The 13363-nt window shown below is 42.1% G+C and overlaps 1 protein-coding gene across 3 annotated transcripts in view; it reads right to left on the reverse strand.

The window, feature by feature from the left end:
• The window catches only part of PTPN4 (protein tyrosine phosphatase non-receptor type 4), a 57757-nt gene that overhangs the window by 16055 nt on the left and 28339 nt on the right, over positions 1–13363 (reverse strand). For all 3 annotated transcript variants that reach the window (XM_076066090.1, XM_032951587.2, XM_032951586.2), the window contains 8 exons: positions 12282–12402; positions 6167–6254; positions 5609–5697; positions 4684–4747; positions 3428–3603; positions 2747–2815; positions 2008–2142; positions 651–824 (listed from right to left, as the gene is read on the reverse strand). In XM_076066090.1, the coding sequence (XP_075922205.1) occupies positions 651–824; positions 2008–2142; positions 2747–2815; positions 3428–3603; positions 4684–4747; positions 5609–5697; positions 6167–6254; positions 12282–12402 (916 nt within the window). The remainder of the gene's footprint in view (positions 1–650; positions 825–2007; positions 2143–2746; positions 2816–3427; positions 3604–4683; positions 4748–5608; positions 5698–6166; positions 6255–12281; positions 12403–13363) is intronic.

A 13363-nucleotide genomic window follows, 5' to 3' on the forward strand; every position in this document is an offset into this window, starting at 1 on the left:
ACACAATGCAAAAAGTATAAAAACTGACTTTTGTATTTTCGGGGGGAGGGGGGGGGCGCAATAATGGATATATTTTGCACGGCAAGTGAGCGGTGACGTCACATCTGTGATGTCACCCGCATGCGGCAGCGTTACACAGTGTGTCTGCTGACGTCACGCATCCCCTCCCCGAAACCCTCCGCGTAGGCCGTGTATTAATACAAGACAAGAATCCAAGTCCCGGGCGAAGACGGGTAGTAAAGCTAGTAAATATATATGTTAGTATACAACCATTTAATGCGCATTCTCTTCTCTAAGCCCTGCTTGTTTTGAAAATTCAATACAAGACAACTTTGTTTTGAGGCCTGACTTGGCACTAAATAAGGGCATAATCGAAGATGTAATGGAAAATGGGTTCATAACATTAAAACTAATTCGATCAAATCTCAATCATGGGCACTATAGCCATACGGATGCGTTTGTGGGACTACAATAAATCCCGACGATATCCTCCTTCTAAAGCGCAACTTGGGGAGGCAGCAATGCATTGTGGCAGCAAAAGCAGTTGCGTCCCAACGGGTCACGAAGGCCATGGCATCGAAGGCGAACAAAGAAAATAATTATGGCGCTTTGTCGCCAACGGGGAGCCGTCCGATGGGAACGCGACTCACACCAGGGACTTGAGGTCGAGCGAGAGACTGTGCAGGGGCGTGGTGGTGGAGGAGCCGGTCCTGCGGTGGTTGTTGAGCGACGCCGCCTCCTCCTGCGAGCTGGGGGTCGCGAGCCCGGCCAGGTTCCCCACGGACGACGGGCGCCGCTTCTCGCAGCCCTCCCGCAAATCGGAGCTGGAGATGCACAACGCAAGAGTGGCGGCAAGTTACATAAACGGGTGGGTTGGAACATCGGTTTAAAATTAATGGGCGTTAAGTTACGATACATTACACCGGGGGTGGGGGAAACATTTTCCTTATCGAGGGATGCAAGGACTGTCAAAAACACCTTTGGTAGGCCAAATTCACACGCATTATGGAATAATGCGAAAATTAAATAGTGCTCGCGTTTATCGAGCGCACTAAAATTCTAGACAGTGTTGCCAGCTCGAAAATATTCCCCTCTACTCACCGATTAGTGCAGTAAAGATACTTACAGATATTAATTAATATTGTTTGGGGAGCTGTTTCGAAGCGATATGCCTCATGTGGCCGTGGGCCGTACGAATTAAAGTCGCAGGCTGCAAATGATCAACAGCGTGTTTGTTCTCCAACCCTACATTACACACTCTACATTTGCCATTGAAAACATTGCTTTAAATATGCATTAAAATGTGCATACGAGAATCGCTTATCTTTTACTTCTGCAAATACTAGGCCAATTATAAATAAATGCTATATTTAGAATAAACACTGAGACACATACAACCAGAAAAAATACCTATTGAGAATACTAATGACAACAATGTTAGCGTATTATTTATTTAAGCTAATAAAAGCTAATGTAATGGTAAATTGTATATAGCGTTGTTCATGCAAACTGCATCAAACAATTGTTGACGAACCATAGACCAAGCTGGAAGCCTGACAGGTGGTGAGCCGGCACCAACAATTGCTCTGCAGTTCTCAATACGTTAAGATCTTTTCAGCCATGAGCCCAGCAGCATAACTTACAGATTGCCGTGCGCTGTGCGTATTCATGTGCTATACTAAACTGTTTGAACCTAACATTTTTTTTATTTTACCAGGTAAGACCCACTGAGCTATATTGCTCTTTTTCAAAAGCAACCTGGCCATAAATGATAGCTCAATGAAATGGCTTATTACGTGGAAATGTATAGCAGCCAAATACTCAAAACGCACGTTGAGTCTAAATGTGAAGGGGAAAAACCAGAGGAACCGGAGAAAAATCCACACGACCCACAGAAAGAACATGCAAACTCCAAATATACAGGTGTCAGGGTCGGGATCAAACCCACGACCTCCTGTGTATATAGGCGAGGTAGTTAACATCTCGCCGCCGTGGCACCCCACGTACATGTCTGGCGTGCCCGGGGGAGTGCGTGATGGCAGACTCTGTGTTTCCAGCCTCTCGGCAGAGCCGGCCGTCGCTGCGTTGGAGCCCCACTCTTTTCCCGAGATCGTTCGCCGTGGAAACCGCTGGCTGGGAGATCTGATGCACTCAAAAGGATGGCAAGAGTTAAAGTCAAATAGCCATACCAACTGGACACCACCCCTAGACAAGAATTGTCATTTAAATGGGCAAAGTAAAAAAACACTTGAGGTTTTCCTTGCCCATAGTTATCTGTCTAAATCAGTGGGCAAACCGTTTTTTTTTAAATAAACACTGTTAATCCACTCCTGGGTCAAGGCTCTCTCCATGCTGTGTTGACCATACTTCACCATTCTGCCCAGTGTGGGTTAGTGAAAGGGATGCCCAGGACTGGTTCATATATCATGGGTTATGCAAAAAAGATTAATGTAAAATGCAACACAATTCTGTGTAATGTAGAGCAGCAGCCATTCAGTGGTGCAGTGGATTACAGCAGCTTCCAGTAGAGAGAAATACAGTGCATCAAAGCCAAGGGTGCTTCGGTCACACAGTAACTCCATTGCATTTCTGTTTTTTTTTTATAAAATAAAAACGTCAGATCAAACTATGCATGTATATGTACTATATATAAGGTATAAATTATTTATATATCTTGGTTGCTCCTGATACTCCTACGCTTCTTAAAACATAATGGCACACTCACTCAAAGTATGAGAGGCCTTACCTGGCAAAATTCCTGTTACGGTTCGACCTTTCCTTCCCGTATTGTACTGTTTGCATTTCCGTTCGCCCGCTGCAGGTTCAAACAACTCATGAGCAAGTACATATTGATACAATGTATGTAATGTATTTTTTTTTAGTACAAAGTGTGTCCTCAAAATAATGTGGGTGCACAGTGTCCCGCATATAAAGGGTTTTGGGGGGGGGGGGGGGGGAGGAACATCTAAAAAAATTTGAGTAACATTGAAATTCGTAATTATGAAATTCAGAACGTTTTACAAATGCTGAATTATTGTTAGCTGTAGCACTGGACAGACTGTTCTTGCAATTTCATGTGGTTTCAGTGGTTCGTTTTACCTTTCTTTAATACCGTTATTTATAGTATTACAATATAAAGAGCCATATAAATAACATTGTGGAGCTGAAAATGAGCAACGATTGGTTTTCATAGAAATACCACGGCTTTTTTTTTTATATAAGAGAAAATACAATATACCGGGGTGCCCCACCACCGAATTAGCCTGGTATTTCAAGGACCTGCCACGACACACCTTCAATGGCACACGTCTATCAAATTATAAATCCGCGCGTACACCTGCCACGCAAAATTAAACTGCATATCGTGAACTTTTTCCGTGCAGCAATTGCGTGCAGGACAACTCAGCCTGGCGACGGCGCACGTCACCTGTATCGAAACTTGGAGCCGAGCGAGAAGTACTGCGCCAAGAAGCCGAGATGTGGCGGCGAGGCCGGTCTCGCCATGCGGAAGAACGTGTGGTGCTCCACGCAGGCCTTCCACAGCGTCTTGCAGGCGCGGTAGTTGCCCAGGTTGAAGCCGATAATGTTCTCCCGCGTCTCATTCTGCTTGGGATTAGGTGGAACGAAGGCATAGACGTGATGCAATTTGAAAACGCCGTAACTCGACGTTCCATTCTAGATTTGAAGCTTTCGTGACTGCAAGGATCCATACTCTTTGGTTCTATTCGGTAAAGTCACGTAGGTAAAAAAAAAAATCACGTTTCGGCCACAACACAAGTGGCCTTCATCAGGTGAAGGGACCAACCTGTCTGGCAAAAACTAATCACAGGGACTAACCTGTGTCCCTTTACCTGATGAAGGCCACTTGTGTTGTGGCCGAAACGTCGTGATTTTTGTTTATTTTTTTACCTACGTGACTCGACGTTCCAGTTAACAAAAAAATAATGATAGCAGTTGCTAAGCAAAGACCCGAAAACCTAAAACGGGGGAAATTTGTTATTAATAATTCTGCTTCAGGCTCTCTGGTTTCAGGTAACACATGGAAGCGGTTTCATTAAATGGTATTGCGAAGGTAGTGGACATAATTGGGCCCTTTATTAGACGGAGAGCAACAAATCTAAGAATCATGTGACAGCTTAGCACTGGTGCATCAAGCACTGTACACGAACATGCTAATACACCAATTTAACCATATGCACATGTCTCCTGAAAGTGGAACTTCTAAGGTCGAGGTAGTTTGTCAAGATAACCAGGTCATGAGTCACCAGTGAGTTACAAGCATCAACGTAACAATATCAACATGTTTTTTTTTTTATTTTTGGTAATACAGGGGCCTCGAATGGCTATAAGGCTCATGTGAACCCAATAAATGCAACAAATATGAATCTAAAAATATTGATCCTGACATACGTGATTCTACACAGGTATCATGAGCTCTTTTAATCACTCATAATATATTAATCATTGCATCTTATGCTGCCTTGCTTTATACATAGCGGACTATTCAGTGAGAATACTGGCAGAAACTAATCACAGCTATAATTTAAAAACAAAAATATGCCAAGTTTTAAAAGCCAACTTACACATTTCTTCACTAAAAAACATAGCTGTTTAAACTCCAATAGAGGCAAATGTTTATTCAGAGGGCACTGCGTAAGAGGGCACAGAGCAAAACAAACTTGCCTGTTCTTTCCGTAGCTGCACAAAGAAATGCTTCAGTTTGAAAAAGATCTTCACAATCTTTATCCTAAGGGCAGAAATACAGAATGCACACAGTGAATAAAGTCCTAGCTTCATGCGAGCTTGACTTGAACAGCAGCACGATTCACTGTTCTTGCTTGTTGTAGTAAATGCAGTAAATGCACTGTGTTTGGAGCGGTTGAGTGGTGTTCAACATGTTGCGTTACATCCCCAGTGACCAGAGTATTTAGTTCTATGCGGGGTGCATCGTTGCCATCGATAGGTGAAGTTTCAATGGGATTCTTTTCAGCGGGGAGCTGGGATGAAATTGCCACCGCGTGTCAACACTGCCGAGAAAAAGCAGCTGGCATGATGAAGCCACTCCGGCTAGGCATCGTATTGTGTGCAGTGCTCCCCGTGATAGGTGCATGCTAAGATGTCACAACAGTGCAATCCAATGGATGTCCAAACGTCTTGCATCGAGGGGCAGATTGACTAAAATGCACAGTGCCGTGGGTCACAAAACTTGCACAATGTAGAAGAGACAGATTCAGAAGAAATACAAGAGAGATGTAATCATAAAAGATATTAGAGGTATGACAGATATGTAATAAGAGATAGAATAGAAGAGATAAACAGGTTAAAGAGATAATGCTGTAGAACTCAAACACCAGGGCCTAATCACCGACGCCTTTCTCAACACTCCATGTCGTATCACTACAGTCTACACGCGGACCAAGATGGTTCAAGTAAAAAATGTCACAATAATCTATTTTCAATGCCGTTCTTAATGTTAAACCTGAATGACACTGCGGGGTCAGAAAAAAAAAACAAATAAGTGGGCCAGGATTTTGCCGGCAAGCCGTAGTTTAGACAGCCCTGCTCTAACTAGATGAACAGCAGGACCGTGTCATGAGAGTGTGATTACCAGGGGAAGTTGCTGATTCGAACTCCATTGTTGTATACATTGACCCCTCCTGCAGTCACCCCAACCATGATCTCAACATTGCTCTGGTCCTGTTACATTGCATAACACACAGCGCCTCTGTCACCAAACGTTATCTTGTCAATACAAAACAAGTTAGGAAAAAAATCATGCACACGCATGGATTATGGAATGCTTCCCAACATGCGTTTGTTCGAGGAAGTTTGTAATTAGCAGTATGAAAGGTGACGGGTAGCTGTCAGGAAAAAAAATCACTTTCATACTTACAAATATCTAGTATTTGCTCCTGTCTGTGTATCCAAGTTTTAGGCAACCCTTTGAACAATTTCGCTGGTTTGCAGGAGGTTATGTTCCTAACAAGCACACAACTTTCTGCTACAGTTTGGTGCCCATTTGATCATTTTTACGAGAGTTATAGTGGCCTCCCATCCCCGTTAAAGACTGACAGAGCCGGAAAGCGTTAAAGTGTTGTATTAATTTGTTTACAAAACAGGCTGAACTTTGACCTTTAAATCTGATTAGAAGAAAATGCAAACTTACCCGGGCATAGTGCAACTCAACCCCGTAGAATTCCACATTCTTGGCAACATTCAAGTAATTAAACTCTGCATCAGCGGGTGTCATCCCTCTGCATGAACAAAAGAAATAAATACTTATAAACTCAGTTGATGCAGTTACATAATAAACATTCTCCATTAAAACCTTGCAGCTTGAAAACTGACAAATCTGTACACGTTCCACAGAGAAAACGAAAATCAACATGAGCCAAGGTTTAAATTTTGACTTAACTTTCGTGACTGCAGGAATTCATATTCTTTGGTTCTTTCAGTAATAAAAATCTAATAAAACGTTTAATAACCATTGCTACAGTCTACATTATAGACTGCCAGTATGCTCAATCAGTTTAATAACCATTGCTACAGTCTACATGATAGACTGGCAATACGCTCGCCAGCTTAAAAAACAGGCTAAGTCTACATTATAGACTGCAATTACACTCACCGAGGTTAAGAACCAGGCTACAGTCTACATGATAGACTGCCAGTACACTCATCCAGATTAATAACCATTGCTACAGTCTACAATATAGACTTCCAGTATACTCACCAAACTTAATAACCAGGCTACAGTCTACATTAGTGATTTTTTTAAAATTAACTTCATTTATTATTTTTCTATCGACGTGACTTTACCAAAAGAACCAAAGAATATGAGCCATGGTTATAAACGGTTTTAGTATGATTCTTGCCTTGTGGAACTCAGTACAGTATAACAAAGTAAGTAAGTAATCAATCTTGCCAATAGTGGCAAGATTACTTACTAAACTTGCCTTGTGGAACTCGGTACAGTATAACAAATAGCAATACTCATAATGTATGTAAAACACTCTAAACAACAATCTTCCATGACAAGCAAGTCTATATTTCTTTTGTGTGAACATATTTTAGTGCATAAGAGGTTTTTTTTGGGTTAGATCACGTAAATGTGTCGTTAAAACCCACCACCACCCGACACAGCCACCGAGTAAGGGTTGTCACGTAAACAGAACATGTCAATTTGTCACTCGTAATTTTAGTATATTTTAGTACACTAGTATATTTTAGTACATCTCCTTATTCACAAACACACACTGAGAATGTTTGGTTAATTAAAAACAGGAACACACCCAAGGTATTTTTCTATTTTAGCCTTTATAATTTCAAGAGGTACGTGGTTTATTTTGACAAAGTTATATTTGGATCGTAGACATCACTGTGACTGTGCAAGTGAAGGAGGTGTCGGGATGCTATTTTCTGCCGGCTGGGGAAGTAGTGTGCGTTCTCACATTAGGCACGTGGCACGCACGCAAACACACAACCACGAAGAGACGCGACCGGTGCATGCGAGGCACCCACCACGCCAATGGTACAGCGGGGGCAGGAGCGTGTTTGCGAACAAGCTCTCACGTTGGAAGTTTCTAGGAAGTGCTGCCGACTTTAAGGGGTGCTATTTACGCGTCGACAATTTCAGGTTTCTTGCGTAAAATGAACATACAAGTTGGATTGCATGAAAGCATTGCAGTACAAGCGCATATCAAGATGCTGTAGACTCTACATAGAGTCAGCATATGAGGATGTGCTCTACTTCACCGAGGTACGTTGGCTCAGCAGGGGAAACGTCTTGAAGAGGTTTTTTTTAAGTTGAGAGCAGAAGTGAAAGCCTTCATGGAGAAGGATGGGATGGCTGTTCCTGTGCTAAGTGATCCCAAATGGCTCATGGACTTAGCTTTTCTTGTTGACATCACACAGGACCTGAATGTACTGAACAAGAAGTTACAAGGCCAGGGGCAGCTTGTCAGTGCTGCCTATGACAAAGTCAGAGCATTCTCCACAAAACTTGTGTTATGGAAAGCCCAGCTCTCTCAGACAAACCTCTGCCATTTCCCAGTATGCAAGGCACTCATGGACGCGGGCACACCATTCAGTGGTGAGAAGTATGCTGATGCCATTGTAAAGCTACAGGAGGAATTTGATCACAGGTTTGCAGACTTCAAGACACACAGAGCCACTTTTCAAATTTTTGCTGACCCCTTCTCCTTCGATGTGCAAGATGCCCCTCCTGTGCTTCAAATGGAGCTAATTGACCTGCAGTGCAATTCTGAACTCAAAGCCAAGTTCAGGGAGGTGAGTGCAAAAGCAGACAAGCTTGGACAATTTTTGAGAGAATTGCCCCCCACCTTCCCTGAGCTTTCCAGGATGTTCAAGCGGATCATGTGCCTTTTTGGGAGCACATATCTGTGTGAAAAGCTCTTCTGCACCATGAACTTTAATAAGTCAAAGTACAGGTCCAAACTTACTGATGAGCATCTTCAAGCCATACTGAGGGTCTCAATTGCTTCCTCCCTCAAGTCAAATGTGGCTCAGCTGTGTAAGAAGAGGAAGCGCTGCCATGTCTCTGGCAGCAAGGAGTAGGTAAGAGAAGCCTATGTTCTGAAGAACCGTTCATGTTCTGAACTGTTATTAATAAAGATTGAGAAGATTGGATCAGTTGTACTTTATTTTGGAATACTTGATGCGGCCCAGCCTCACCCAGACTCTACCTCCAGCGGCCCCCCGGTAAGTTGAGTTTGAGACCCCTGCTGTAGAGGCAACCGTACAAACATAAGCCTTACACACGCAAACAAAACGCGTTAAAAGATAAAACACAAACTCGATGAGTGACCACCAAGTACAACAGGTTCAAACTTGATTTGGCGCTTTCGTGACTGCAGGAATTACTCTTTGGTTCTTTCGATAAAGTTACGTAAAAAGAGAAAATAATAAATTAAATATTTCAATTTCTTATTTTCTCTTTCTACGTGACTTTACCGAAAGAACCAAAGAGTACAACAGGTTGTCATGGGGCTGCAGGACACATGATGGGCAGCAGAGTAAATTGTAGGTACGTTCATTGCTGTACCGTACATATAAGCTCCTAGTTCTGTGCTTCCGCCTGCACCGACACGCACTGACCGGCGCAGCCAAGTATGGGCAATTTAATCAATCCCCTCAACACATGATTGTGGGGGGGAAGCAATCATCCAGCATTTGATTGACAAAATGACGTACAGAAGTAGATGAGTTAAGCACATCGAGCAGTAAGGCGTCACATGGCGCATAAGACGTCTCAAACAACACGACCCTCAAAGCTAATGCTGAATGAACTGCCACGTGAATTAATGGTTTCAAGCAGCAACCACGAGAAAAAGGAGCGCGGTGATGGCTTAAATGGAGGTGGAATGGCAGAGATGGCAAAGTTTGGGGGCATGTTCTTAGGGAAGTAATTAGTCAAAGGAGAGATTTCAAGTCTGGACTTTTTGGAGTTAAACGTCATAGTTTGGGTTGTGTTAGGTCACTTTGACATTCTCCATGACAATTTGCCTGACAGGCTTTTAAAGCTAACATCCAGCAGTGATATTTGGAGCCAAAAAAAACCAGCATTCACTCCTTGTTCTCTGCACCGATACCAGCGAGTAGGAAGTATGGCTTTCGGATTTGTCATGATGTTGAAGTTGACACAAATCATCATGTCACCATAAAACAAACCACACCCCACCCACAGCCATTTTAAGGTGGTACTAACCCATGGGTGGGGGCGTGTTGGAGCAGCGGTTAGCAATGCAACACACTGTGAACCAGGCGACCTGAATTAAATTCCCATCCATGGCTAACCTACGTGGCGTTGTTGTATCTGAACCCGTCCTGGGCTCTCCACTTCACCGACCAGTGATAACACAGTGTGGTGAAGTATGGTCAAACAAACCCCATGACTGCCATGGTGTAGGGAGGCCTTCAACCATGAGTGGATTAACAAAGGGCTCAAACAATTATATTGTTTTGTATTTATCCATTGTACGTATATGTAAGAGAACATGCTTTCGCTGCGAGTGATCACATGGCCCTCAGTCAAGCAAATGCCAAATACACTGCAAATAATAGTCAGAAGTTGTTGACAAAACCTGGCTAAGTCAGCTTGGCCTATGTAATGAACAGATAAATAATTATTAGTTCGAATGTAATATTTTTTAAGAGGAAAGAATGAACAATTTTACGAAATAATACATTGAAGGTCAGCAATATTTATTATTTTATTTAAAGTAATCATATTGTGTGCCAAATAAGTATTACTTAAGAGTGAAGGAAATTTGTAATTGTGTGCATTTATGTTACGTGTGGAGCGTGCCCCTATGGGTGTTTTTGGGACAACCTGCACTTTCACAAATTATAGGGCAGATGCTGAAGCCTTTAACATAATAATACATATTTTTACTCACGTGACATTTTAACTTGAATTACATGTGCTGTTCATTGTGAAGTAGCTTTCCTCTAAACTTGACCTTGGCATTTTTAACACACTACCCAACGGCATTTAATTTTGGATAAAACATTTCATTTGGCATCAGGGCTGCATTGACCTGAAGTGGGATTTCAACAACTGCTCAAGGACTCATTTACAGTATGTAAACTCTGAGCACATATCACGGTAAGACGACTTTGAATCTGAAATCACCCTCGAAAGCATTTAGCAAATACAGTAATATTGGTGAGCAAGCCGGATGCTGTATTATTATGAATGACTCCTAAATATAAAGAACCTAGTACAAGAATATAGGAAGTTTTACGTTTTAAATGGCCACTTACAATGTAAGAGTAATGCACGAAGAAGTGTGCTCAATACAAACACAATTTTAACTGAAATATGTAATCACTGTGCCCTATTTTCAAGTGTTTGCCCACAATAACATTACAGTACAGTACTCTTAATTTATAGCCATTATACACGATGACTCAGAACACTCTATAAAATTGCTGCCTTGCCTATGCTACGGGTGGGTGAAATGCACCCAATGTGTCATCAAATTCATGGACCTTAGCATCATTTGGCTTAGCAAATAGAGGCATCCGTCGCATAACGTGCGGCATGCGTTCCTGAAAAACAGCGTTTAAGTCGAATCGGGCTTATGAAGCCTACTTTCCCATCTACATACATATTCTAAGGAGGGGTACATGTTACCGAAGGAAAAATAAAGTATCATTTCATTACTTTAGCCTTGGATTTGCAAAATACGTATACATTCAGTACTTAATAATATTATTATCATTGCAAAAAATACTTAAAAACTAGTTTAAGAACAAATTAAAATAATTAAATTTCAAAGATTACTACTTACAATGATTACTTAATAAGGAGTAACTTCAGGGCTTCTTGAACGCTTCCATGGGCTGCTTGCAGCAGCATGCATAATGCAGAAAAAGGGAGATCTGAGATGGCTAAGCCCAGCCTGGGACACTGGGCGCTACCATGACATGGTGACGCTATTAGAATTTTTTTTTTACTTTGAATTTTTATCATTGAAAATTCGTTTTTATTTTGCAAAATTTGAATTTTTACAATCAAATTTCTTTTTTCTTGAGTGCACAACTGTGAAACGCGTAGCGTAAAAATTAATCGTGTAACTGCGAATTCGCGCTTTGGGGAGGTGCGTTATGCAAGGGAAGCCTGTATATGATTTACAGGAAACAAATGTATAACAGGTGGTTCTCAGACTGGATATATCATTGGATTTTCTCTTTAACGTTGAGACAACTGTGGGTTTTTCGAGTGCGAGTATGGGCAGGCTAAAGGGGCCCACGTGACAGATGAGACTTATTCCACGTTCCTACTACTACTTAAAAGCGAGCCATATAACTTCGGCCTGAATTCCCATGGCAGCCTTATTGGGTGAAGCCAACACCAACTGTGCCGTGTTATTTTTTAAAAAATGGGCTGCCATGGGAACTGGTCATGACACCATAGGGTCAACGCAGAAGAGAGACACACGGACAATGGCTTTCTTCGCTCAGTTCGTCAGTACCATACGTTTGTATAAAAACATGGCAGAGAATTACAAAAAAGGATCGATTGTCTGGGATGGAGTATCATTGTTTACAATTCACGATCGCTTTCCTCTGATTGCAGAAGGGTAGGCGAGTATTAAAGGGCAAAATGAGACGTGCCGACGAGCCCTTGGAGCTGCACAGATTTCGAAGCATTGAGGCAAGAAAAAAAACTGTGCCGGGTTGTTCTTGGCAAAGCCCAGCACGGCTTGGATGCGCCTTCTGTCGGTTGCGAAAACGTAGCATGGAAGGTCACTCACACGTGCTGCTTGTGCAGTTTGGCAACCTCCTTCTCGAAGTCGAGGCCCTGGCGTGGCAAGAAGCGCAGGTCAGAGAGGTATCCTGGAAGGTGCTCCGTTTCACTGTAATCGCCCAGTTCCGCTGCATCCCCAAGGAGCAGATAAAGGATGGACAGAGTTGAGAATAATAAAGTGTGAAAACACATAAGGCAGGCAACAGTAGGCATTTCACTACTCACCTCCAACACAACCCACCAACCACCCCCCCTACCCCCCAAAGAAGCAAATGACCTGTGATGATACGAGGTCACAATTGACAAAATAAAGTCAATAGTTCAGTTGCTTTGATCTCATTTTATACTACAACGTTTCTTGTTTATTCCTTCTCATTTGTACAGTTATATTAATACCATTCGTTTTAATGCAACATTAACAAATAATTAACATTAACAAATAATATAATTAACATCAATATTAAATAATAAATTCTTACATGTAGGATTACAAAAACTTGGCAGGAAACTCCTACAAAAAGTCTTGCGACTCAGTGAGGTTTTCTGGGGTAAGCATATCACTGTATGCTTTGTGAGCGTGCACATTGTATGCTTTGTGAGCGTGCAAATGCATTTAAATCGAGGAACCAATGCATTACATGCCCAGTATTGAGATGAATAAAATTACCCAAATATGATTTCCGGGGTGTTTGAATATTTTCCCATAAAAGGTAAGCTTCCATGCAACAGTGAACGAATTAACAAAATAAAAAGATTTACAAGACTCAAGTGGGCTGGGCTGGAGTTATCAATACTCGTGTAACTTGAGTTGAGAGCACAGGCTGGAAAGAGTGAGGTGGGGAGGGGCTGCATTGAGAGGACATAACACAACCGTCATCTAGCAGAGCACTTGCCATTATGCTTTGAGCTGTGACAACACGCGTTCATGTAAAAAGAGACGTTAATTCCTCAAATCGGCTCTCAACTGGTAAAATGAAGGCTCCAGAATTAATCCAAGTAAAGCAAGGCATTTACAGAATCTCTTTGCAATTATCTAAGCAGCCTTACATGCAATGCTTGCCAGTGGCTGCAATGTTAGTATTAGTACTT

Source organism: Petromyzon marinus, chromosome 10, assembly GCF_048934315.1.
Source record: "Petromyzon marinus isolate PM22_M1 ecotype Great Lakes invasive population chromosome 10, UKy_Petmar_22M1.pri1.0, whole genome shotgun sequence".
Classification (NCBI taxonomy): domain Eukaryota; kingdom Metazoa; phylum Chordata; class Hyperoartia; order Petromyzontiformes; family Petromyzontidae; genus Petromyzon; species Petromyzon marinus.